Source organism: Pseudopodoces humilis, chromosome 22 (genome assembly GCF_049639895.1).
Source record: "Pseudopodoces humilis isolate 2021_Gansu_Grassland_sample_001 chromosome 22, ASM4963989v1, whole genome shotgun sequence".
NCBI classification, from domain to species: domain Eukaryota; kingdom Metazoa; phylum Chordata; class Aves; order Passeriformes; family Paridae; genus Pseudopodoces; species Pseudopodoces humilis.
In genome coordinates, this window is record NC_142221.1 from 992,384 (window position 1) to 1,015,545 (window position 23,162).

Genomic DNA, 23,162 nt, shown 5'->3' on the forward strand with positions numbered 1-23,162 from the left:
CAGCACCCGAGGCTCACTGCTTCCCTCGCTCTGCATGGGAATAGTGCAGGGCACACCTCTGTCACACCATGCCAGGGCTCTGCCGGTACCGAGAGAGTTCGAACCTTTCCCTGAGCCCAGGACTGGGGGTTCTGCTGTCCCACCCTGGTTACCAACAGCCGCCTGGCCAGAGCAGAGCACAGCCTTGGCTTTGGGTGTGGGGCTTGAGGCAGCCACCCCTTCTCAAGGCTGTCATCACTGTGGGATAAAGCAGAGAGCAGGACACTGCAAACATGTGGGGAGACACCGTGGTGATGGATGGACAGAGCACGGGGCTGGCACTGAGAGCAGATCCCCGCTCTTGGCTTTGCTGTTCCTGTGTTGCACAGGGCAATTGGAAGCCGTGATCTGCCGGCACAGAGCCCGTGGGCAGGACCGAGCATGGCAGCAAAACACAGGGAATCACACACGGCTAAAACGCAGCCGAGGCGTGGCTGCCCAGGCCCAGAGGCGCTGGCTTTCTGACAGTGGCAAATGAAGAGCTGCTGGCCACTGACGCTGTGAGCCCCGGGGACCTGGGAGTGGGGCCCTGTGTGTGGAGGAGCCTCCTCTGGCCCTCCCCTGCAGAGGAGACCACTCAGGGCCGAGGAGGCTGTGGCTGCATCCCAGTGCTGGGCGGGTGAGGTGAGCTCACGTTCCTCCCAGAGGTGTCCTGCCCCGTGCCCTCGGCTCCCTCCCTCTTGCCCTGGGCCATAAATCAGGGTAGCCATGGGTGCTGGGACACTCTGGTGCCCCCCACCTCCCTGCAGGGTCTCCCTCCTGGGGCACCTTATCTGCTGCAGGGGTTCCACTTATCTTCGCTGTCACTTTCTAATGCTAGTTTATGGGCAGTGTTTTGTAGCTTAATTATGATGTTTTTCAGCATGGTCACGTGGCCACAGAAGCCAATAAGGCACCGAAGTGGGTCCATCCTGGCTGAGCCTGGCCCCCATGGGGAGGAGATTGGCTGGTGTCCTGCCCGGGGCGGCGTGTGTGCAGCCAGAGCCCCAATACCTTCCCAAGAGACACGGGTCCCCATAAATCCCCCAGCCTACCGTGGACAGGGCAGCGGTACCCACACTCCACGGAGGCTCCTTGGGTCGCAGCTCCTGGCCGGTGGCCGAGCGAGGCTCTCCCACTCGCCGGCCCCACGCGCAGCAGCCGTGCAGCCGCCTCGCAGTGAGTACGTGTCTGAGGGGGGAACCGCGGTCCCCCATCCCACCCATCTCCCAGCCACTGCCGCCATTCCCCGGTATGGTGGCAGCCAAGGCCGGAGCTGGATACGCGGCAGGGCTTGACGAGGAAGCAGGAGTTGTGTGTGGGCCTCCGCTTCCCGTCAGCGGGCGTGGGGATGGCGGCTCTGCAGATCACGGGCAGCAGAGCGAGGCCTCGCCATAGCCTTGGCCCCGTGGCCAAGCTGCTGCTCAGAAATGACAGATCTGGCTGCTGAGGGGCTCTGGGAGCACAGCTGGTGGTGCCTGGGGGTACCTAGTCATCCAAGGGTTTGGAGTTGCCCATAGGAGCACGGACATGGGAGGCATCTGGGACCCTCTTGACTCCTGGGGTTGGCTGAGTCTGTGTCCTGTCCCCATCCCGCACTGGCAGGGATCACAGCCTTTGGCTCTCAGTTGCTTTTGTTCCTTGCAGTGTTTGCTCAGTTTTCCCAACTCAGAGTCCCTCCTGGGCTCCTTTTCCTGGATGGCAGGTCCCACTCCATGGCTGCCTGGCAGCTCCCCCGGGAGCTCGTGGCGACTGTGGGGGCCATGGCCAAGGGGCTCTGCTGGTGGTGGGAGCACTCCTTCCCGGCCAAGCAGTGGCTGACCCACACTGCAGACTGCTCTTGCTGCTATTCTTAGCCTGGGCTCCATTCCTGGTGGCTCTGGAGTGATGCTCTGCTGAGCCCGTTTCCTGTTTGCCGCTCTCCCTGCCAGCGCCACTTCCTACCCGCTGCACCCGTGGGCAGCTGGTCTGTGGTGTGAGAGAGTGGGATGAGCTGGGTGGGATGAGATCTGTGGGATGAGCCCTTCAATACAAACCATGCAGGATCAGCCTGGCAGGATCAGCCGTATGGGGCCATCAGCCATGCCTTTCCTTTGTGGGGCACTGCCAGCAGCAGTCCCCAGCTGTGCCAGGCTCCGGGCACCCAGAGCCTCGGGCCCCAGAGCTGCTGTGCTGGCAACAGGCTCCCACAATGCTGGGACAGACTCTGCACCAGCCATGAAGGGTCCCTGACTCAGTGGGTTGGCCCTGCAGAACGGGCTCAGCTCCAGCGCCTGGCTCAGAGCTGGAGCCTCGAGCTCCCCATAGCCAAGTCCTGGGCCGCGGCGTGTGGCCTGGGAGCATCCTGATAAACAGGACGTGCCAGGAGCCAGGGTGCTCCTGTGCTGGTCTGCTGCCGTCATGGAACATTCCACCAAGAAACCCTAACTGTGAAACATTGATTCAATACCTGCTGTCTGACAGGCAGACCAGGACACCATTGGGAGTGAGTGCTCCTGCTGGGGTGGCCAGTGCTAGGTCCAAACTCATCCCCTCAGTGGTGGCCCCAGGGGAGATTTTAGGAGCCACTGCACACCCCAGTGTTCCCCACAAAGCTCTCCTGGGCTGGCAGGGGCAGCTGGTGGGGGGTAATGGTATGTTTTGACAAAGCTGGTGGTCCAGGACTGTGCACTGAGCAGAGCAGCCCAGACATGATCAATTTTGCTCCAGCCTGGAGACTCCTGGTTCCCAGCAGGTCCTGCCTCTCAGGCTGGCCACTCCAGAGAGGTTGGGGGACTTGTTCCCCACAGATGGTGTGGGGGAGCAAGGAGGGTCTCGCCCTCCCCGCAAAGCGGTGCCCCTTCCCTGCCCCTGGGGGGGATCCCTGACGCTGCCGAGGCCTGGCAGAGCCGCTCCCCAGCCCGGCCGCCGTGTCCCCGGGCCACGGGCCGCCGGGTCCCTCCGCCCCCGCCCCGTCCCTGCCGCCTCGAGCCGCCCGCTCTCCCAGAGGAGGTTCCCCAGCCCCGGGGGGCTGGCCGTGAGCCCGCACCAACATGGAGATGCTCTTCCAGGCGCTATAAAGAGCTCCGGCTCCCGCACCTGCCGCTCGGTCTCCACCGCGCCCACTCCCGGTCCGCACCCAGCGCCGGGGCCGGGGCCGCCGTCCGTCCCCTTCCCGTCCCATCCCGTCCCGCTGACCGCTGCTCGTCCCGCAGCAGGGCCGCTGGAGGGGATGGACTATTCCTATGATGAGGACCTGGACGAGCTGTGTCCGGTCTGCGGGGACAAGGTCTCCGGGTACCACTACGGGCTGCTCACCTGCGAGAGCTGCAAGGTAGGATCGGCCGGGGCTGTGCGGGGCTGGGCAAACGCAGCTGGGGCCGTGCGGGGCCGGGGAAGCGGGGCCGGGGCTCAGCGCCACCGGCGCCTTGTGTGGCCGGGGCTGTGAGGGGAGCGCAGCACGGGGAAGAGGGGTCCGGGGCTCTGTGGGGAGCGGGGAGGGGGCTCTGCAGGGGCCGCGGCAGCGGGACCGACCGCGGGGCTTCTCTCGCCCGTTTTCGTTAGCGGCGGATTCGCGGCCGGTGGCGGGAGGGGAGCGCGGCCGCGACGGGAGCCCCGAGCGCGGCGGGAGCCTCTGCCCAAGGCGGGTGGCGGGGACGGGGTTCTGGTGCCGGGATGCCGGTGTCGGTACCCACCGCATCGCCTCCGCCCGCCGCCGCAGGGCTTCTTCAAGCGCACGGTGCAGAACAACAAGCACTACACCTGCACCGAGAGCCAGAGCTGCAAGATCGACAAGACCCAGCGCAAGCGCTGCCCCTACTGCCGCTTCCAGAAGTGCCTCACCGTGGGGATGCGCCTGGAAGGTAGGGACGGCCCGGGTACGGCACGGCGGGGCGGTGGGGGCCGGGGAATGTGCGGGGACCGTGCGGGGACAGTGCAGTTGCCGGGACCGGTAGCGCCGTCCCCGCCGCCGCCACCTTCCCGGGCCGGTCGGTCGCGCCGCCGCTTCGATTCCGTTTTTCCCTCTTAAGTTAAGAAAAAAAATCGTTTTTTCGCGTCGTCTCCTTCTTTTCCTTGTTTCATTTTGTTTGTTTCCCCGGGATTCCTGCTGCTACGACTTCAACTTTCCAGGATTTTTTTTTGCTGGCAGGAAGGTTGGGAAATAGCAAATAAATTACTGTTTTCCTTAAGCACATAATTCCAGAAGCCGAGACTTAAGGAAAAACGTTAAAAATTATGGGGATCGCAATAAAACTGCCGCAGACCCACCACGAATTTTATTTTCCCTCTCGGTGGCATTTAGTATAACGGATTTCTGATCCCCGGGGCGGCGACTCCAGCCCCACAGCCGCCGCCTCTCTCCTATCGGCGCAGAGGATCCCGACATCGGAGTCGGGCCCCGACAGCCCGGGGATTGTTGCGGGTTCTGCAATTCTCAGCATCCGGCAACGAAATATATTGGAGGGGTCAGGTCTTTGGCATGGGACGGCAGAGCAAAAGCAGAGGCAGAAGGAGCCCCCCAACCCAGAGTCAGTCGCCCCCTCCCCACTTCGCCCTCGAAATTGTTTGCGTTTTGCAGCGGGTGGAAGTGGGCTGAGCCGTCCCGCCTGACCCTGGCAGGGCTGAGCCCCTCGCCCGCCGGGCTCGCTGCTCGGGACACAGCGCTGTTAATCGGAAAGTCCTTCGTGTTCTGGCCGCTCGCTCCGGGAGCGGGGTGGGAGCCTGCGAGCAGAAGCGCAGGAGTAAGACACAACATCGAGCTGCAAATTCAACCCCTGCAAACTCCCGGCGTGGGCTAGCTTCCAAAACAGATCCCAGTTCCACTCTTCTCCCTGGGCTGGAGTTACTGGTGCCCTAAATCCCTCGGTGCATGCTCTGGCCGTTTTGAACGATGTGGCAGGGGGATTTGGGCGCTGGGCAGGGGCTGGAGACCCTAGGACAGACGGGCAGGGACAGTGCCTGGGGTGCCCGGGGGGAAAAGGCATGGTCTCAATTTGTCCCTTTCCAGCAGTTTTTGTCGTGTACACCGTGGAGGCGCTTTGGTCCCAGAGCTGTCCCAACAGCCTTTTCTTGTGTGTTTTCTTGCTGTTGGCTCCTTAGCAGAGCTGGGCGGAAGAGGCAATCACCCAGACAAGGGCGATATTCCCATGGAACCGTCTCTTTTGTGGTGAAAAAGAGATCACCTTTTTCAGCTTCTAGTCTTTTTGGGCAAGGCATCAGAGGTGATGCTTTGGAGGCTGGTCTGCAGGTTCACACGACAAGAGCAATCCCGAGGTGATTGATTTTGGGAGCACAGTGTTGACACAGGCACCCTCAAAGTGCCTGCGGGGAGGTGGCAGCGAAACTTGCCCGGGAGGAGAAGCACAGCGCTGGCTGAAGGCTGCCCACAGCCCTGGGCACCCTGCAGGCGCTACCCATGGCACCTTCCACGTTCCTGCCCAGGCAAAGAAAGGTGGCCAAAAGGAGGCAGAGCCTGGCCAGCAGCCTGCCCCAGGCAGGGCTCTGCACTGGGATGAGAGCAGTGCAGGTGGGAAGCGGGGATGCAGGGGGGTGGAGACCCCTCCTGCCACTGTGTGGGTGCGTGGCTTGGAGGTCACCTGCTGATGGTTTTGGGGATGTTGCTGGGGGTGCAGGCACTTCCTGGGCGGCTCCACTTGGGCCCCCTTGCCCTGGAGGTCAGGATGCATAATTTTCTTCTCTGCTGTCAGCTGGAACACAACAAATGGCAAGTCGTTCCAAATCCCAAGTGTAGCACAAATGGCAGGAAAAGCAGAGCAGGAGGGAATTAAAAGGCCTTTTCTCCCTTTGTGTTCTTACTGTGAGAGGGGAGGAGGTGTATGCGGTTGCCTCTGGAGGGCTTGTGAGACCGGACTGCGAGCACCTCTCGCCGTGTGTGGGAGTGCAGGCAGCCCTAGCAGGGTCTCTGCCTGCTCACCCTTGCTCAGGGTCACGGGGGTTTGCCTTGGGATGCGATCGCTGGGCGTCACTGTGCCCGACCTCGAGCCGTGCTGGGATAATGTCACTCGAGTGGGTGCGGGATTTGGGTTTTAGTGTGCTCTGGCTCCGGGCTGCCAGCCTGCCTGCCTGTGTGGGACCCCGGCTGGGCTGTGCACACGTGCTGAGTGTGGGCACCGTCCCTGTACCCGAGACAGGAGCTGCCCCGGGACAGCTCTCTGCTGCCCAGAGGGGCTGGGCCGGCTCTGGGGAGCAGGGGCCGCAGCACCCCTCTCTTCAGAAGCTGCCGCTGGCAGCCCGCTCCCAGTGAGATGCTGTTTTCATGAATAAAGAATGAGGGAGGAAGCCAGGGCGGCTCTCCTGGGAGCACATTCCTGCTTGTCCTGGAAATGCTGCTGCTCCCGGCCACGCTCCCGCCTTTCCAGCCTTCCTTGGGAGCGCTGGGGAGGTGCTCCAGCTCTCCGGGGGTGCTGGCTGTGAGCCCCAGGATAAGTAGGCGAAAGAAAGGCAGAGGTAACAGCTGGGGGGCAAAGCAGGACCCGCTGGCTGTCAGCAGGAACACGAGCGAGCAGAGGGGTTTGCCTTTGATGCTCACTGCAGGCTGCTCTCGCCGGCGCGCTCCTCCTGCCCCTGCGCTGCCGTCCAGCCCCAGCTCCTGCCTCCAGCCATGGGAGCCTCTTCCAAGGGGGTGCCAGGGCAGCAGCCCCCGGAGCACAGCAAGGCCTTGCAGGACAGGCTCCTTCTGCAGAGAAGCACCTGCTCCCCTGCGTGTTGGCAGATCCTTGGGGGTTTTTGTTTTGGTGGGAACATCTCCTTTGCTGCAGCTCTCGGAGGACTCTGGCAGAGCCCTCGCCAGGGCTGGTATCCCCAGGGCTGGCAGCCTCCTGCCTGGGGCCAGTGGGGTGAAGTGCATCCACTGGGACCTGCCAGCCGTCCTGCTCCACAAAGGGGCAGAGATGTGCAGTCTGGGCAGGAGGAACCGGGGTCCAGAGGGGGCTGTGGGGTCCCAGGCTCTGCAGAAACAAGGAAATCCCAGGGCTGCTCCAGTGACACAGGTTGGTGTGGGGGAGCAAGGAGGGTCTCGCCCTCCCCTCAAAGCGGTGCCCCTTCCCTGCCCCTGGGGGGATCCCTGACGCTGCCGAGGCCTGGCCGAGCCGCTCCCCAGGCTAAACTAAAGTGAGCATCAAATCCCCTCCTCTGCTCAGGCTTTAAGGGCTCTCTCCTCAACCCACAGGGAATGAAAGCTGCTTTATTACCCCAGCTCATTTTGTAGTGGAAGCCAAATGTCTTTTCCTTTCCTGCAACCCCCAGAGGCTCTGAGGGTGACGTTGGCTGAGCTGGGAGTGTCACAATCTGCCTTTGGCTTTCTGGGACAGTCTCCCCAATGCCCTCCAAACCCTTTTTGCCACTAAGTTGTGTCCCCCAGCATTTTCTCTGTGCCCTGCATAAGCCCCTGGTCTCTCTCAAGGTGGGTTCACTGCAGTCTCTGGCCTCTCTCTGTCTCCAGCTGTCCGCGCAGACCGGATGCGTGGAGGGAGGAACAAGTTTGGACCCATGTACAAGCGGGACCGTGCCTTAAAGCAGCAGAAGAAAGCTCTGATCCGTGCCAACGGCTTCAAGCTGGAGACGGTGCCTCAGATCATGTCCCCTGTGCAGAGTGACTACAGCCTGTCCTCCACCATCCACAGCATCCATGCCATGTCCAAGACCCTGCCGCCCAACCCGGCCGCCCTGACTCCCGCGGATTACGAGCGCAGCCCCTACGGGACGCCCTCCCTGGGAATGACTGTGCCTGGCCACGCGCCGCTGCCCGGCTACCACTACCCTTCCTTCCCCAACCGCACCATCAAGTCCGAGTACCCCGACCACTACACAAATGCCCATGAGGCTGTGCCTGCTTACATGTACCCAGAGACCTACCCCAGCAGCTCCCCCCCTGACATCCCTGAGGTCATCCTGAAGCTGCTGCAGCTGGAGCCCGAGGAGGCCCAGGTGAAGGCACGGATACTGTCCTGCCTGCAGCAAGAGCAGGGCAAAGGCCGCCACGAGAAGCTCAGCACCTTCGGCCTCATGTGCAAGATGGCAGACCAGACCCTCTTCTCCATCGTGGAGTGGGCACGGAGCTGCATCTTCTTCAAGGAGCTGGAGGTAGGACTTGTCAGTGGGATGGATGCTGCTCTGGGGGACAGTGGGAGGCGGGCAGGACTGGGGCTGCCGTGATGTGAGGCCGGGATGCGGCTGAGGGCAGGATTGCAGGTGAAATGTTGTGAGGACAGGGCAGCACCTGGGGCCTGGGGCCATCACTGCGGATCTGTTGACACATCCCAGTCCTGCTCCCAGCTCCCTGCACGGCAGGGCTGGAGGTGCCAGGGCACGGCTGCGATGCCGGAGCGATTCCCACTGCTGTGTGGGGCTAATGGTTTCAGATTCATCACAGAGGGGACAGGTGTTGCGGCAATCGCCGGCAGAGTGACTGTGGTGTCAAGCTCAAGATATAATTGAAAAATGTAACGTTGAGGAATTATAGTTGAGACAATTCTCTCCTCTGCCTTTAGGAGGAAAATCAATGTGGTCAGGTGGGTGCTATTAGCACCAGGCAGCCGGGGCAGCCCCAGCCTGCTCCAGAGCCCTGTCTGCTGCCAGCAGCCACGAGTGTGCCCGGCTGGGGGACACGGAGCTGACCTCCCTCCTGCCAAAACATCCCCTCTGGCAAATGTCCCTGAACATTTACTGGGGCCCAGAGAGGGTTTGCAGGGCTGGAGCAGCTTCTGCCATCCTGCACACCTTGCCAAGGTTTCAGAAATCTTCCATCCATGTTCTGGGCTGACCTAAGATCCCAAACTGGTGCAAAAATGGGAGAGAAAATTTTGCAACATTGCCAAAACCCAGAGAGCAACATCCTGGGGCAGCCGTGATGAGACTCAGGTTCTTTCTTGTGTTTCCAGCATGAGACTGTGCTGCCTGGCTCTAGCCAAAATCACCTTCTTCCAGTGAGACTGTGCTGTAGGACAGGACCAGGCTCTTCCCCATGCCATAGGTGCCATGGGGCCGAGTGTGCTCAAGCCTTGTGGCTCAAAATAGCCCCTGTCTGCCAGAACAGTGTCAGGAAATGGCATTGTAAGGATGGGCTGGGCTTGTTTCAATCATATCAGTGTCCAGCCTGGATTTTGGGAACAGGGTGGTTGTTGTTTTGCAGGAGATATTGTAAACAGTGTAAATTCAGTTCCCAGCTATATAGCTGTGTAGCCTTGTAACTCCATTGTCAGCGTGATTGTGCCACCAAAATAGTCTGTTCCTGTGTGAATCGGTGTTGGCAGGTGCTCCTCCTGCCATGGGACTCTGGAGGGGATGGCAGTGCCACAGGCCTCACCTGGCAGAGGTACCAGCGTCCTGTAGGGAGCAGGGCACGTGCCCTGCCGTGCTCAGGACGTGGGGTTCAGTGCTCAGCGGGTGCCCACATCTGTCGCTTCCATCCTGGGGGCTCCAGCTCTTTGTCTTATCCACACGGTGACTGCGGGGTGCATTCCCAGCATCTCCCAGGGCTGGGGACTGCAGCACCCCTCAGCCCACCCTGGCTCCAGCGGGAGAGGCAGAATGCAGCATCTCCATCCTTGGCTCCCTCCTGTGCACAGAGCCCCAGCAGTGCTGAGCCCAGCACGGAGTGGAGGTGCCTGATGTCCTCTGTGTCTCTGCCCCTGCCCGCCCCACATGGCTCATCCTCCCTGGCCAGGGGGGAGGCTTTTCCTCAGGCATGGGAGCGCAGCCAGTGGGAAGCAGGAGTAGGTCTGAGATCTTGAATCCCCATTCCTGTTCCTGCCTGGCACATAAAAGGAAACAGCTGCTGGGGCGGTAAATGAACTCCTGCTAGCACAGGGTTTATGGCTCTGCCCTAAAGCCAACACGGAGGAACATCGCAATCTCCGAGATCGATGGCAGCGGCAGTCATCTCGGGGCTCCTCAGGGCAGGGATGCCAGCAGCCCTCTCCATGCCCTGGGAAGGTCTGTGTGAAGGTCCCCAGCCCCAGCAGGGAAGGGCTGTTGGCTGAGGCCAGTGCAGGGAGCCAGGCTGGAAAGGCACCACTGGGACACTTCTCCAGGGCATCGTGCCAGGCTGGCACTACACGGGGAGGAGGTGCAGCCAGGTGAGAATGGCGGGTGTGGGCAGATTGCCCCATCATGGATTGCCCTGCCTGAGGCCACCCAGCTCCACCATGCTCCTTCCACAGGGCTGTTAGCAGATCTGGCTTCTCCCCGGAGCCTCACAGGGAGCCTGGAGAGGAAGGAGCAAATCCTCAGGGACAAGGGTTTCAGATTTTCAGGGTTTAGTCCCTGCCCAGGGAGAGTGGGAGCAATTTCGCCTGGAGCTGGCCAGTCTTGTTCCCATTCCCATTCTGCTGAGGGCCAGAATGGGTGCTTTGCTGTCTCCACGCTCCTGGCGTGGTGGCTGGGCTGGGGGACACTGGGGAGAGCCCCCCTGGCTCCACCACTGCGCCCGGGGAAGGAGGGGGGCCACGGGCTAATGGCCTCTTGACATCGGCTCACACGCCACGTCCGCCCGCAGGCGCGGGGCAGTCAGATTGAAAACAGATTTAACTTCCCAGATATATCGTTTCATTTAAGGGCCAGTAATTCTGTCAGTCTGCCACTGACAAACGAGGGTCCCCATGCCAATCCTCCGGGAGACTGATGTCGCGGCGCTCATCTCGTGTCACCAGGAGGAGAATTACGGACTGCGCTGGCCTTCGGAGGCAAGACTAATAACGCTGCACGGCAGAGGGGGATTTGGGGGCCCGCTTGTTTATCGAGGGCCGGCCAGGCAGCCGCGGCGCGAGGCCGCGCGGGCGGAGGTGGAAGAGGTCACCGCTGCCGCCCATAAATACGAACTTTAACTGAGTCTAGATGAGATGTGTCAGGACTGAGGGAAGATTTGCAGCATCTTTTCAGGAAGAAAAATGTGGGCCAGGGGTGAAATACATTTTGTTGGGTTGTGAGTCTCAGGCAACTTTGTCCTTTCAGATGTAATTTTTTTATATGTATATGGAGAGAGACAGACAGAGGGATGTGCACACACGCCCGCGTGCTTGCACGCTCACGTTGTGTCTGGTTTTGGTGTGGTTTGTACACACATGTCTCCCACAGCCTGGTTTATATAGGTGTCACTGCCATACCTACATATCAATATCGTGTACACAGGGTTGCAGTGACCTTTAGATTGGGATGAGCAGCCAGGAATGTTAAACAAATTGCCACGGTTTCAGCCCGAAGGCCAGGCCAGGCTGGGTGTGCGCCGGGTCCCTGCGCCAGTGGAGGGGCACAGTGCAGCCACAGGGGATGATGCCAACCCCTTCCTCAGCCCTTTTGTGCCAAGGGCCTGGGGCAAACTGCCCTCCCATCCACAGGCAAGCTCCAGTGATGGGGGGGATGCTGAGAGCAGAACCATTCCCACAGACCCAGAGGTCCCTGTGGTCACTGGCTCTGTCTGCTGGGCTGCTCTCCCTCAGTTGTGCTTAGAGATCCCAGAGCCACGACAAAGCCTATTTGCAGTCAGTTGCTTCTCTGCCTTTAACATGTGGGTCATCTTGACCCCATCTCCTGGCCAGTGGCCAGAGCGTTTTTTGGCAGATTTAAAATCTCCTTCTGGTTGTGGATGCTGCAGCAATGTTCAGCATCCCATGCACTGGGGGAAATGTGACGCTTCCCTGCCTGTGGTGTCCCGGCCAGCGCAGCCCTGCCCGTGCAGTCGGGGCTGCAGCAGCATGGGAGCCAGCAGGGACAGGATCCTGGGCTAGCCACACTGGTGTTGATGGTTATTTATTTTGGGATGCACACCTTGGTGGTATCTGGGCAGGGCAGTGGGGACCTGCACTGGCCATTAACACCTTGGACTTGTGTCCATTGTGGGTGGCTGCTGGACACCAATTCGCTCTCCCGCTTCTCAGTGGCCAAGGTGATGGGTCCTGCTTGCACTCAGTAATTGCTGGGGCTGCTCAGTGTGCTGATGTGCTACGCATCTGCCAGAGGGCTGTGGGGAAAATGCTGCACCCGAGATCTGGGAGGAGGTCTGGAGGGCGTCTGTGTGGTGGGGACAGGCCAGGGGCATCCGAGTGCTGCTTGTGCCCATGGCTGGGGATGGATGTCCTGGGACCAGCTCAGGGCTTCCTGCCAAAGAAGGGCTGCTGGTGGGTCACTCTCCTTCCTAAAGCAGCGGTCCCTGGGGCAGGGGCTCACTGTGCTCACTGTGTTCACTGTGGGGCTGCGTCATCCCTGCATGGCCTGGGCACATTTCGGGGAGCCCTGACACTTGCAGGGGCTTCTTCACCTTGTACCTATGAACCCACAGGGAAGGTTGCAGAAGGTTTGAAACTATGCAGAAGATTTTAAACACATGCAGGTCCTACAGCCCTGTGCTTGGGCAGCACCATCCCTGCCTTTGCATGCCCTGCCTCCCCTCCAGCACCATCCCAGACCTTTTCCCACAGAGAACTGCCTTTTCTGTGGGTTGCAGCCCATCAGGGATTGCTCTTCAAGCTCGGGAAGGGTTTCACCGGGTGTTTTGTGAATGGGTTAAATGCTCGCTTTAAAGAAAAGATAAGGATTGCCTCTCAAAGACAGCTTACATCAGGCCTTTGATAAAGCACTCTGAGGAGAAGCCTTGACATTAAAAGAGGAAGATCCTTTGCTTAACTTTTAACAGCGAGCGTGCTGCCTGCTGCCGCCTGTCTGGGAGGATTGATTGCCTCTGAGTGCCCCTCCATTAGCAGCCCCCTGCTCCTGGCTGGCCAGGGTGGGGGGCAGCCCGGTGACCCCAGCCTGAGCCCCCCCGCAGCCGGAGCGGGGCCGTGGGGCTGCCCGCTGCCACCCAGCCTGGCCATGGGGACACCCGGCTTGCTGCTGGGGACAGCTCCACACACCCCAGCCAGCTCTGGCTGGCCCACAGAGCCCCCAGCCCACCCCACCGTGCTCCCAAAGCACATTGTCCCCATGGCAGGGCCGTGTGGCTCTGGTGCACTGCGACGTTCCCGGGAAGCACCGCGGCCCGGTGGAACGTGCTGGCAAAGGAGCAGCCCCACAGCAGCCATGGAGGGTGAAATGTGCTGCTGAGGGGCTTCAGGGAGGGAGCCAAACAACCCTCAGAGTTTGGAGAGGCTGATTAGCAATTTTTAAAGGAAGAAAATAAGATTTCGACATTGTTGAAGCGCTTTCTTTGGAAAAGCTGATTTTTCTAAATGGTTTTCAAGGCAAAACCTTCTCTCTGTCTCTTCTGGAGCTCATCCCACTCAGGAATGAGGCACAGGAAAGAACTTCCAAAACAACGCCCTGACCGAGCCAGAGCGGAGGCGCTCGGCACCGGCCGGGATCGTGCAGCTGGGCTGGCCCCAGCTCCCTGCTCGGGCTGGCCACCGTCACAGATGGCCACTCACCTTGGGCAGGGGTGGCCACGGCTGCAGAGAGTCTCCACTTTGGTTTAGTGCAGAATGAGCTTTTCCCCAGGGTTTTGTCAAGCAGCTGACCAGGAGCCTCACGCTCTGTGGTGCTGACCCACGACCGGCAGCTGCTGCACTGGGGCTGAGGGGTGAGCGCAGGTGGGCAGCAGCGGTGCCACAGCCCAGCCACCATCACTGCCTTCCTCATCTCGTGCCTGCTCTGGCCGCCCACCGCCCTCGGCAGCTCGCAGGGGTGCTGGCTCTGAGACCATAAAGCTCTTTCTCATCTGGCTTCTATTCCTTTTGCAATCTCCCAGCGCGGGTTTATTGCAGCCTCTTCAGCAAAACGAGGGCATTATCCAGCCCTGTGATGCTGCATCTGTCTTCCCTCTATTAACAGGGGAGCACAATGGCCCTGCAGAGCTCGAGCTCGGCTGCTGGCACTGGATTTGCTCCTCAGGGCGGTAGTGGAGGCAGGACTGTAATCCCAGCCCTGTCCCTACACTGGCCCTGCAGGAAAGGGGAGCCCAGGCAGGGCAGGAGTTCGGTTCTTTGTGGAAAGGAGTTGGGCTTCAGTGGAGAGCAGTGCCGAGGGGATGAAGCCCATGAGCCATGGGACCTCTTGGCAGGAGGGTGGGGAAGGCAGCGTGCCCTGCATCCTGCCACAGCTCCGGGGGCTTTTTGTTCTTCCAAATGCAGCTGCTGGCTCTGGCAGCTCACCCCGCCAGTCACTGGTGCTGCCTGCAGTGCCCAGTGCCCTGCGAGACCTTTGGGGTCCCTTCCAGCTCGAGCTCCTGACAGGGACAGTGCCAGGTGTTTCTCTGGGCACAGACTCGCGGCACATGGGCACAAGTGTGCGTGTTGGTGCGTGGGCAGGGCCGGGCTGGCAGCTGCAGGGCACAGCCATGTCCCGCGCCCAGCAGCTCCCCCGCAGCCCTGCTGCCCCCCCAGACCTGCCACCCTGGGCAGGGAGTCGAGGATGGGCACTGTCTTCTTTCATTTTAAAGTATCCAGAGGGGTTGTCTGGACACACAGGCTCTTTGTGCAGCCACCCCGTGTCCCTCCTGCAGTCATTTTGTTAAAATTTGTGTGCAGTTTGGGGAGGTTGTGCCTGGGGGGGTTGGAAGACACATGCTGATAAGGGCCAGCAAGTGCCACTGAAACATGCTGAGCTGCTTTGAAGCCAGCTCTGCAAAACCACTTGCCCATCTCCTCTCCTCCATCCCAGGGCTGTCCTTTCTGGGGTCCAGCTCCAGCTCTCCATGCTCACCCCAGGGGACCCCCCTCCCATGGGATGCCTGCCAGGCACAGGGTGGGTGCTGTGCACTGCAGCATGGTGGATGTCAGCCCTGCTGCTCCCGCTCTGTTTCAGGTGGGTGACCAGATGAAGCTGCTGCAGAACTGCTGGAGTGAGCTGCTGGTGTTTGACCACATCTACCGGCAGCTGCAGCATGGCAAGGAGCACAGCGTGCTGCTGGTCACTGGCCAGGAGGTGAGAAACGGCCTCTGGGACTGTGGAGGGGCAGTGGGGACGGGCAGGGGCTGCATGGGGGAACGGAGTGACTTCTTTCCTTTGTCCCAGTGTGGCTAACTCGGCTTAGGGCAGGCAGGTGGTGTTACACTCTGGGTCTGCTTGTGCAGGAGGTCCCGTCCTGTCCCATCCTGCCACGCAGCTCCTGGTTCTGGAGAATAATGGTTCCTGTGGGAGATCAACAGTCCCACCTGTACTGTCAGCGGTGGGATGGGAGGAGGAGCACCTTCCCTCCCTGGAGGTGGCTTTTGGAGATGTGGTGCCTTCAATTCCAGCACCATGTGAAGGGCTCCCCGTTTTAAATGGTGTCGCCCATCACTCTTTTTTTGACACCTCCAATTCTCAGTCAGTGCTCAGGGCTGGACCTGGCTCTTGCCTGTGTGAGGTGCCCTACAGCAGGTTGTGCTGGGGCTGGGGCTGCCAGAGCTGATGCCACCGTGTCCCCGCAGGTGGACATGTCGGCCATCGCAGCCCAGGCCGGCTCCATCCTCAACACGCTGGTGCTGCGGGCACAGGAGCTCGTCCTGCACTTGCACTCGCTCCAGGTGGATCGGCACGAATTCGTCTGCCTCAAGTTCCTCATCCTCTTCAGCCTGGGTGAGTGCGGCTGGGGGGGCACTGGGGCTCAGGGCCGGGAGCGTGCGGAGCCGGGAGCGCGGCTGGAGGGGGCACACGCAGCCGGGCTCCGGCTGTGAGACAGGGGGGACTTAACGAGGAGCCAGGAGAGAGAGCTGGCACCTGCCTGTCCCCCTCTCACCCGGGACCCAAAGCGTCTCCCGCAGCGGGGCCGGGCTCTGCTCCAGCTGCAGGGGACGTTGTCACCGCCTTGGCCAAGCGGAGCCTGTTTTGGTCACTCGCCCATCACGCCGGGCAGGGAAACAAGCGCTGATACGGCCGGGAAAACAGGAGTGTTGACAGAGGCGGCCGCGGCCGGGCCGGCCCTATCTCCCGGGATTTGCGTCAGAGTCCGCTTGGGCAGGGGCTCCTGCGCTCCCGATTAGGCTCAGCCCGGAGCCTGCGGTCGGGCACGGCCGCCGCGTTCACACGCTCCCACCTCACCCAGACAAAATAACCCCGAGCCGAGAGCGCTGCTGCCGGAGCCTGAAACGAGCCTGGGTGTGTCAGAGCCCGCTCCTGCCCCTGGGATCCGCGTCAGCAGAGTGCTGCTGCTGGCACGGTGAGCCCACCGCCGGCTGTGGCAGACCTGTCCCCATCCCCGTCCTCGTCCCCATCCCAGCCCTGTCCCTGCTGCTGTGCCTTGGCTCTGTGTTCGCACTTCTGCACCTGCGGGGTCTCGTCCAGGGGCCGGCGGTGGGAGCTGCGCTGCTGTCTCGTCCTGCACCTGCAGCTTCTCCTCCCTCTGCTTTCCTTTCCTCCGGGGCTGTTTAGGAACCCGGAGAAACGCGATGCGATAATTCGCTGCTCAGGCAGTGATAAGGTGTGGCACAAACAGTGCCCAGGCTGGGAAATGCAGGAGCCGGGGGGGCTCCTACCCCGAGCCGGGACCTTCCCCCGGGACTGCCCCGAGCTCTCAGCCCAGGAGGGGAGGTGCTGTCCCCCTGTGTCTCCTGGCACGGCACAGCACAGCGAGCAGGAGCGGGGTCCCCCCAGGCTTCCCCAGCGCAGCGGCTCGCAGGGAGGGCGTGGAATCCAATAGCTGTGTTTTCCCATACATCATTTTGCCCCAAATGCAACTTTTTCTCTCCATATTGCAGAGCTCACTTGGAGTAATTTGCCCTTCGTAGGCTCAGCTGTAGAGGACGGGATTGTGTATTATGTGCAGGATGTAATTGCCTTTAACAAGAGAATTTCCACATTTACCACTCTGCCACAGCACAGTCAAAGCCAAGCCCTGCTCACAAGAGCTGCCATTTGAGTTCTAAATAGATTTCTCTCCTGAGCAGGTAAAGAGATTTAATTAAAATTAGGGCTTCTCAAAATAGCAATATTTATGAGGACGGCACAGGTTAGCTTTGTTCTACAGAAGGGCTTAATAGAGCCTTAATGGATTGACCTATCATTCGATTTCATGACTTACATTCATGAAGCAGCTACTCTTGGGGAGGGGAGGAAGAGAGGCTTTTATAGCCCACATTCCCTTAAGCGTTTGCAATTTATCAGCAGCTTCTCCCAAACAAAAGGAGCTGTGAATAGGAAGAACACTTGAGGGCATAGAAATAATCCCAGGCATATCTGTATGTGTGATGGGAGGCTTTGTCACAGGACAGTCTTTGCAACTGCTGCAGTGTCTCTAAATGAAGTGAGTCAATGTTATTTGGACAACATTCTTTATTCCTTGCAGGAATGAAAAGATTATTCAAATATTCAATTAAACAGTGAATAGGGTCTTTCAGAGAACCAGGTGAGTTCATCGAGTAGAACTAGCTATTGTTGAGCCAACTCAGGGGATAGATTTGACATTTATCAATATAACTTCTCTTTTTTAATGACATGCACAATAACCTTATGCAGATAAAGAGATTTCATAACAACAACCCGGGTAGCAGGAGACAATAGGAGCAAATGTGCCGTCAGAGTGAAAAGGGAAGGGTGATGTGATCCGCTGCATCTTGGCACAACCTGTGCCCTTTGTGCCTGCCCCCGCAGTGCCCTGGCCATGGGCACGGCCCGAGGTTAGGGCTCCCTGGGGGCTCCCGGCCCCCCGGCAGTGCTGTACCTCCCCTCCCCAGGGCTCCGCAGTCCCCCTGACCCCGCCTCCGCTCCCGGCTCTGACCCCGGGGCTCCCAGCTTTGCTGGCCTGCAGCAGCCTTGGGTGCCACAATCCCTTCCAGGGAGCCCCAAACTCCCAGCTGCCTTGGCCAGACCCTGTGCCCAGATTCCCCCATTTCCAGCCCGTTGAGTGGGAGTTTGGGCACCCATCAGGGTCTGTGTGCAGCAGAGGCAGTGCTCCCACCGTCCTGCACTGTAAATCCACCAAATCCACCTGCTCTGGACAGACTGTGCCAGGGCTGGCAGCAAAGTCTCTGCTGGGCAGGGCTGTGGGACCATGGCTGTGTGCAGCTGTAGGTGGTGATGAGGCAATACCCAGCGCTGGTGCCCTAAAGCCACTGAGATCTGCGTGCAGGGACGACTGACCCTGCCAGCACCTCGGAGCTGCTGAGCTGCTCCCTACCCTGCTGGTAGCAGGATTATGGGAATCTGCTGTGGCCCTGGAGAGGCATGGAGGATTAGGGTTTCCAGGCTGGTGAGCCTGGTTGCCACATTGGAAAGACCAGGTTTATCAGGGAATTAATTCAGCCGCTTCCTCGACCTTCAGGAATTAAAGAGGGCCGATGGCAGCGACTCCCAATGTGTTGGCACAGCTGGCAACACCTTCTGGCTTTGCAGCTTCCTGGGCAACGAGGGCAGGGAGACACCAGTCCTACAGCCAGGGGGTTTGGAATCTGTCTTCAGCATCAGGGAAGGCCTGGGGAGTAGGGTAGGGATGGGACCCCGTGGCTGGGTAAGGGATGGGGTGTGGGACCCCTCCTGCACTGTGTGCTCATGCACAAGAGATGCTGGCCAGGAGCGTGGGTCCCTCCTGGTTCACCCAGCACGGTGTGGCACAGATGGGGCAGACACGTGAGTTTGGCACCATTTCATCCCCACCCTGCCTCTTGCAGACGTGAAGTACCTGGAGAACCACACTCTGGCCAAGGATGCTCAGGAGAAGGCCAACGCGGCGCTGCTGGAGTACACGGTCTGCCACTACCCCCACTCCACGGACAAGTTTCGCCAGCTGCTGCTGTGGCTGGCGGAGGTCCGGGCGCTGAGCCTGCAGGCTGAGGAGTACCTGTACCACAAGCACCTGAGCGGGGAGGTGCCCTGCAACAACCTCCTCATTGAGATGCTGCACGCCAAGCGGACTTGAGCGGCCCCCAGCAGGAGCCGGCAGCGCCGCGGTGCCTCCAGCAGGGGCAGGACCGGTGCCCGGGGCTGGCAGGCGCCGCCTCCCACCCTGCCTTCCTCAGCGATGCTATTTAACCTCTGCTATTGGAAAGGCCCCAGCAGGTTTCGTTCACAGCAAGGACAGTTGAGGCTGCAGGGCCGTGGCTTGGCTGCCGGCAGTGCTGACCCCCGGCTCCGCTGCACGCCTGGTGCCCAGACCTGTCACTGCCTACCCGGCCCAGCAGCACCAAGGAAGGGTAAAGCCTGTCCTGGTTTTTCTCCTGTTTCTGCTCCTCTCCTGCTGCCCCCACCAGCTGTTTCTTTACTGCTGCCATCCCTCCCAATCCTGCCCATGTCTCAGGGCCCCTCGTGCACAGGGCAGGAGAGAGGGGAGGTGAAACCCCTCCAGGTTGTGGTTTTATGGCAGTTGAGGTGTCTCCAGGCGCCAGGGAACACACAGAGGTGGGGGATTTCTGCAGGAAATCCACACAGAATGCTGGGGCTGGGCTGGAGATGTTGGCCCCATGCAGCTGTGCCAGGACCCCAGGGTACAGAGGCCGGGTCCCAATTGCTGCCAGCTCTGTGTCCTGCAGCTACCCTGGCCAAGGGAGGGCAGGCAGGGATGGGCAGTGCTGAATCCTCAGCTGAGGTGCATCTTCCTAATGCCTGCTGGTGCTGGAAGCAGCAGTTCTGTGGCAGCCACAGTGCCCAGAGCTGCCCAGGGGCAGCACAGCTCAGTCCTCCCCACAGGTATGGTGGCAGAGCAGCCGGGCAGGAGGGAAGTGCAAGCTCCAGCATGTGCCTAGGATCTTGGGCAAACCTGGGGAGCTCAGCAGTGTCCACCTGCTGAGTGGGTAAGGAAGAATAAGGATTGTCCTGCACTTCATGCTGGGCCTCCTGGCCCCCTCCTTTGCTCTGCCATGGCCCCAGGAGACAGCAAATGCTGTGCTGAAGCCACGGGCAAAGAGCTCTCTGTTCCTGTCCCATCATGGAATCAGGCTCACAGACAGGACTGGGAGCACTGGGGGTCGCAGCCCCCGAACTGGGCCGTGCTGGACTCTCACTGCAGCTTTCTCTCGGTCTCAGCCGTGCTCTCCTCTCCTCTGCCCCATCACTGGGGCTGGCACAGCCCCTTCCCCACAGATCCCCAGCTCTGGGGGTCCTGCAGCATGACCGGGGACGTTGAGGTTTGTCCCCCAGGGCAGGGATGTCCTGGTGCCCAGGGGCTGCTGCAGCTCTGCCGGTGCCTTGAGGAGCCGCAGAGGCTGCGCCCAGAGCCGCGGTTTGTGAAGCTTGTTAGACACAGAAGAAAGAGCATGTTTGTCTCTGCTTTAACACATTTGTGCATTTTCCTCCTGAAGTCAGTGGTTTGGTTTCACCTTCTTTTTGTGAACTTAAAGAACTGGAGAAAATGTTTTGGGAGGTAAAAGACGTTTTATTTTCAGAAAATGAAAAGTGCCCTTAAGTGTCTCTCTCTGTCTCTTACATCCTTTCCTCCTTCTCATCCCTGCCCTTCCCCACTCCTCCCCCTTCCTTCCCAGGCAGAAGGTTACCAACTTCTTTGTCAGGAGCAAACCACTGTAATAAATTTTGCAGTTCATTTAAAACGGCAAACTTTGTCTCTTTTGGCTGTCTTTCTAACCCTTGTGGTTGGTGCTCGGCATGGGGAGGGCTGGGTGTTTGTGGGGGCACTCCTGGGCTGTCACCTGCCTTTGTGGGACAGCGTGGCTGTGGTGGGGGGGCTGCTGCTGCCTTTGCTTCTGTGCACTGGGGACTCAGATTGGTTCAAAGTGCTGCTGGGAATTGCCGTAGTGATTCTTAAAGTGTTTTGCAAGTGAGCGCAGGAACAGCAACATTTATGGGCAATTAATGGGCAGTGCCCTGGTCCTTGCACCATGGCCAAAGCCCCTTCCCTGGGCTCAGGCACGCAGAGCCAGACTTGAGCCCCTTCTCTTGGACACAGTGCAACAAGGACAGGAGGTTGTCTTTAAAATCAGCATTTACTGTTGTCATAATCAGGAAAAACCCACCATGTTTTCTATGTTCTAAACACTACAGAGGTAATAGGAGAAGAGGGAAGGAAAGCAGCTCACAGCTGGCGAGGGGCCAGGCCAGCCTGCAGGAACCCAAGCAGGAGCAGGGAGAGGAGTTTTGTCCTAAACAGCAGAAGATGCTATTGATGTCAGCTGGTTTAGAAAAGGCTCAAAGCCAGCTGCTGGCTTCCCTGTGCATATGATTTGTACACAGCCCATCCCCAGCCCTGCCCCAGCTCAGGGCTGCTTCCATCCTCACCAGCACGGCGCTGTGGGCACTGCCTGGGCACGGCTGTCCCGGGCAGAGCTGGGCTTGTTCCATCCCGCTGCTCCAGCTCCCTCAGGCAGCACCAACGAGAGCTGGCCACTGCAGGGACGTGTGGCAGCGCTGCCCCAGGCCAGCCTTGGCTGCCCCTGGACCCCAGAACACAATACCTGCCTGTGGAGTGCCTGTGGGCAGTCGTCAGCAGCAGACGAAGCCCCATGGGACCCCACACTGCCCCTGCCTTGGTTTGGCGGCACGTGGTGCTGGGAAGGAGTGCAGGGTGATGGCTCTGCCCAGGCTGGAAGCTCTCCAAGGGAAGCCAGCTCTTCTGACCTGCCATGCTTCCTGCTGGAGGACCCTCTGCATTGCAGGCTCGTCACCCAGAAACTTCTCAGAAACCTAAAGCAAAAGAGAGAAGGTCTCAGCTCTGCTGGCAGCAGGGGAGGGCAGGGGTCCCTCCCAGGGCAGTGGGAGAGCTGGTGGGATCCCCCAGTGCAAACCTGCTGCAGGACAGAGCTGGGTGCAGGTGGCACCAGGCTGGCATAGCCAGCCCTGCCTGTCAGTGGTACAGCTCTGCCACCCCAGACATGCCCCTGTCCCTTTGGGGGTCCCTGAAACACGATCCTTGCGACAGGAGCCAAAGCAGCCTCCATGCACAGGGCCATGGCTGTAGGGAAACCTCTTCTTCCCTGGTCAGTCGTCGGCCTGAGCACAGCACCCAGTGCTGAGAGCATGGAACAGCGAGCTTTAAATGGGATTTAAGGAACACACCAGCCATGGCAGGAAGCACCGGTGCCCCACAGCTGCATCTCCTCCACAGGTACACAAGAGACTCCTCAGGAAGGGCTGTGGGAATCCCACCAGTCAGCCCAGCAGAGTTAGCATGGATGGGGTCTGCATTTCCACCCACGACACTCAGGTGCTTTTCTGGCTTTGAATCCCAAAGACTCATAAATTCCTTATTATTTCAAACCAAGCTTATGTAACACAATATGGTGAGAACTGCAGAATTACTCGGTATCGATCAGAGGAAGGCTGGGCTGTGGAGACAAGATCCATGTTGCTATGTGTGGCTTAGCAACATATAAATGTATTCAAACAGAATAATGAAATTATCGAGGGGAAACAAAGCAGCCATCACTTGAGGAGATGGAGGATGTGGAGGCCTCTTGGAGCCCTTGTTTGCCAAGACAAGGAAGATGGGACTTATTGTTTGTGCAAAAATGTGAACGGCCCCAGCCATGCCCCGCTCACAAAAAATGTGTAATGAAGGCAGGCAGGGCTCTCTGCACAGTGCAGCTCCCTGCAGCTGGGCTGGGGCTCCTTAACTGCTCCATGGACTGAGCCCTTCTGGGGGGAGGCCTTGTCTGCTTCTTGCCACAGCCATGCTGCAAAACTCCCCATTTCTCTGGTTCTGGACTGGCACTCCCCTGGATTTTATCCGCCCTCATCCTCACCCTTCCCACCTCCCATGGACCCACTGTCTGTCTCTTGCACTTGGAGCCAGTGCAACACCCAGAGTTCTCACGGGAGCGTGGCTGAGGCCCTGCAGCAGAGAAGTGCTGGACCCCATCCCAGATCCAGCACAGCTTTCCTGGGAGAGACAGAGGTGGGCTTCTCCTAGGTCTCTGCCACAGCTCCTGCTGGCAGCAGCACCATTTTCATCAGCTGGCTGGCAGCTTTCAAATAAAGATATCTGGGGCTAAACATGTCTCTTTTCAATAAACTGTGTGGGAGACAACAAATAGGAGAGGAGACAGTGTCTGTGCTGGAATGATCTGTCCCCGTTCTGGCACCCAAGAGCTCCGCAGCGCTTTGCTCTGTGAACAGAATGCGAAGGCACACGCCTGCGTGAGGCTGAGCTGCCCTGGGGTCCCCCAGCACCCTGCAGCTGGGCATTGCAGCCTTTTATTATCTGGTTTAATGGCTGGAGGCACTTGTGGAGGCGCCCGGAGCAGCGGCGGGGCCGGCACCAGCGCTGTGCTGCTGCACGAACACAAGTGTGAGAGGAGAGCTCTTCTGGTTCAAGATCTTCTCGTTCACCCCAGGCTCAAGGATTGCCCAGTCAC

The 23,162-nt window shown here is 59.8% G+C and overlaps 1 protein-coding gene across 4 annotated transcripts; it reads left to right on the forward strand.

Annotated features, from left to right (window-relative positions):
• Positions 1-979: 979 nt before the first annotated feature.
• NR5A1 (nuclear receptor subfamily 5 group A member 1) lies at positions 980-20,409 on the forward strand. 4 transcript variants are annotated; one of them, XM_088065905.1, is made up of 7 exons: positions 980-1,201; positions 3,213-3,331; positions 3,719-3,860; positions 7,460-8,100; positions 14,749-14,868; positions 15,357-15,504; positions 18,531-20,409. In XM_088065905.1, the coding sequence occupies exons 2-7, from the start codon at positions 3,230-3,232 to the stop codon at positions 18,776-18,778; spliced, it is 1,401 nt and encodes a 466-aa protein (XP_087922031.1). In that variant the 5' UTR covers positions 980-1,201; positions 3,213-3,229; the 3' UTR covers positions 18,779-20,409. The 4 variants fall into 4 exon arrangements, with proteins under 4 accessions (XP_087922031.1, XP_087922032.1, XP_087922033.1 ...); XM_088065906.1 differs by having other exon boundaries at positions 3,216-3,331; XM_088065907.1 differs by having other exon boundaries at positions 980-1,197.
• Positions 20,410-23,162: the final 2,753 nt, after the last annotated feature.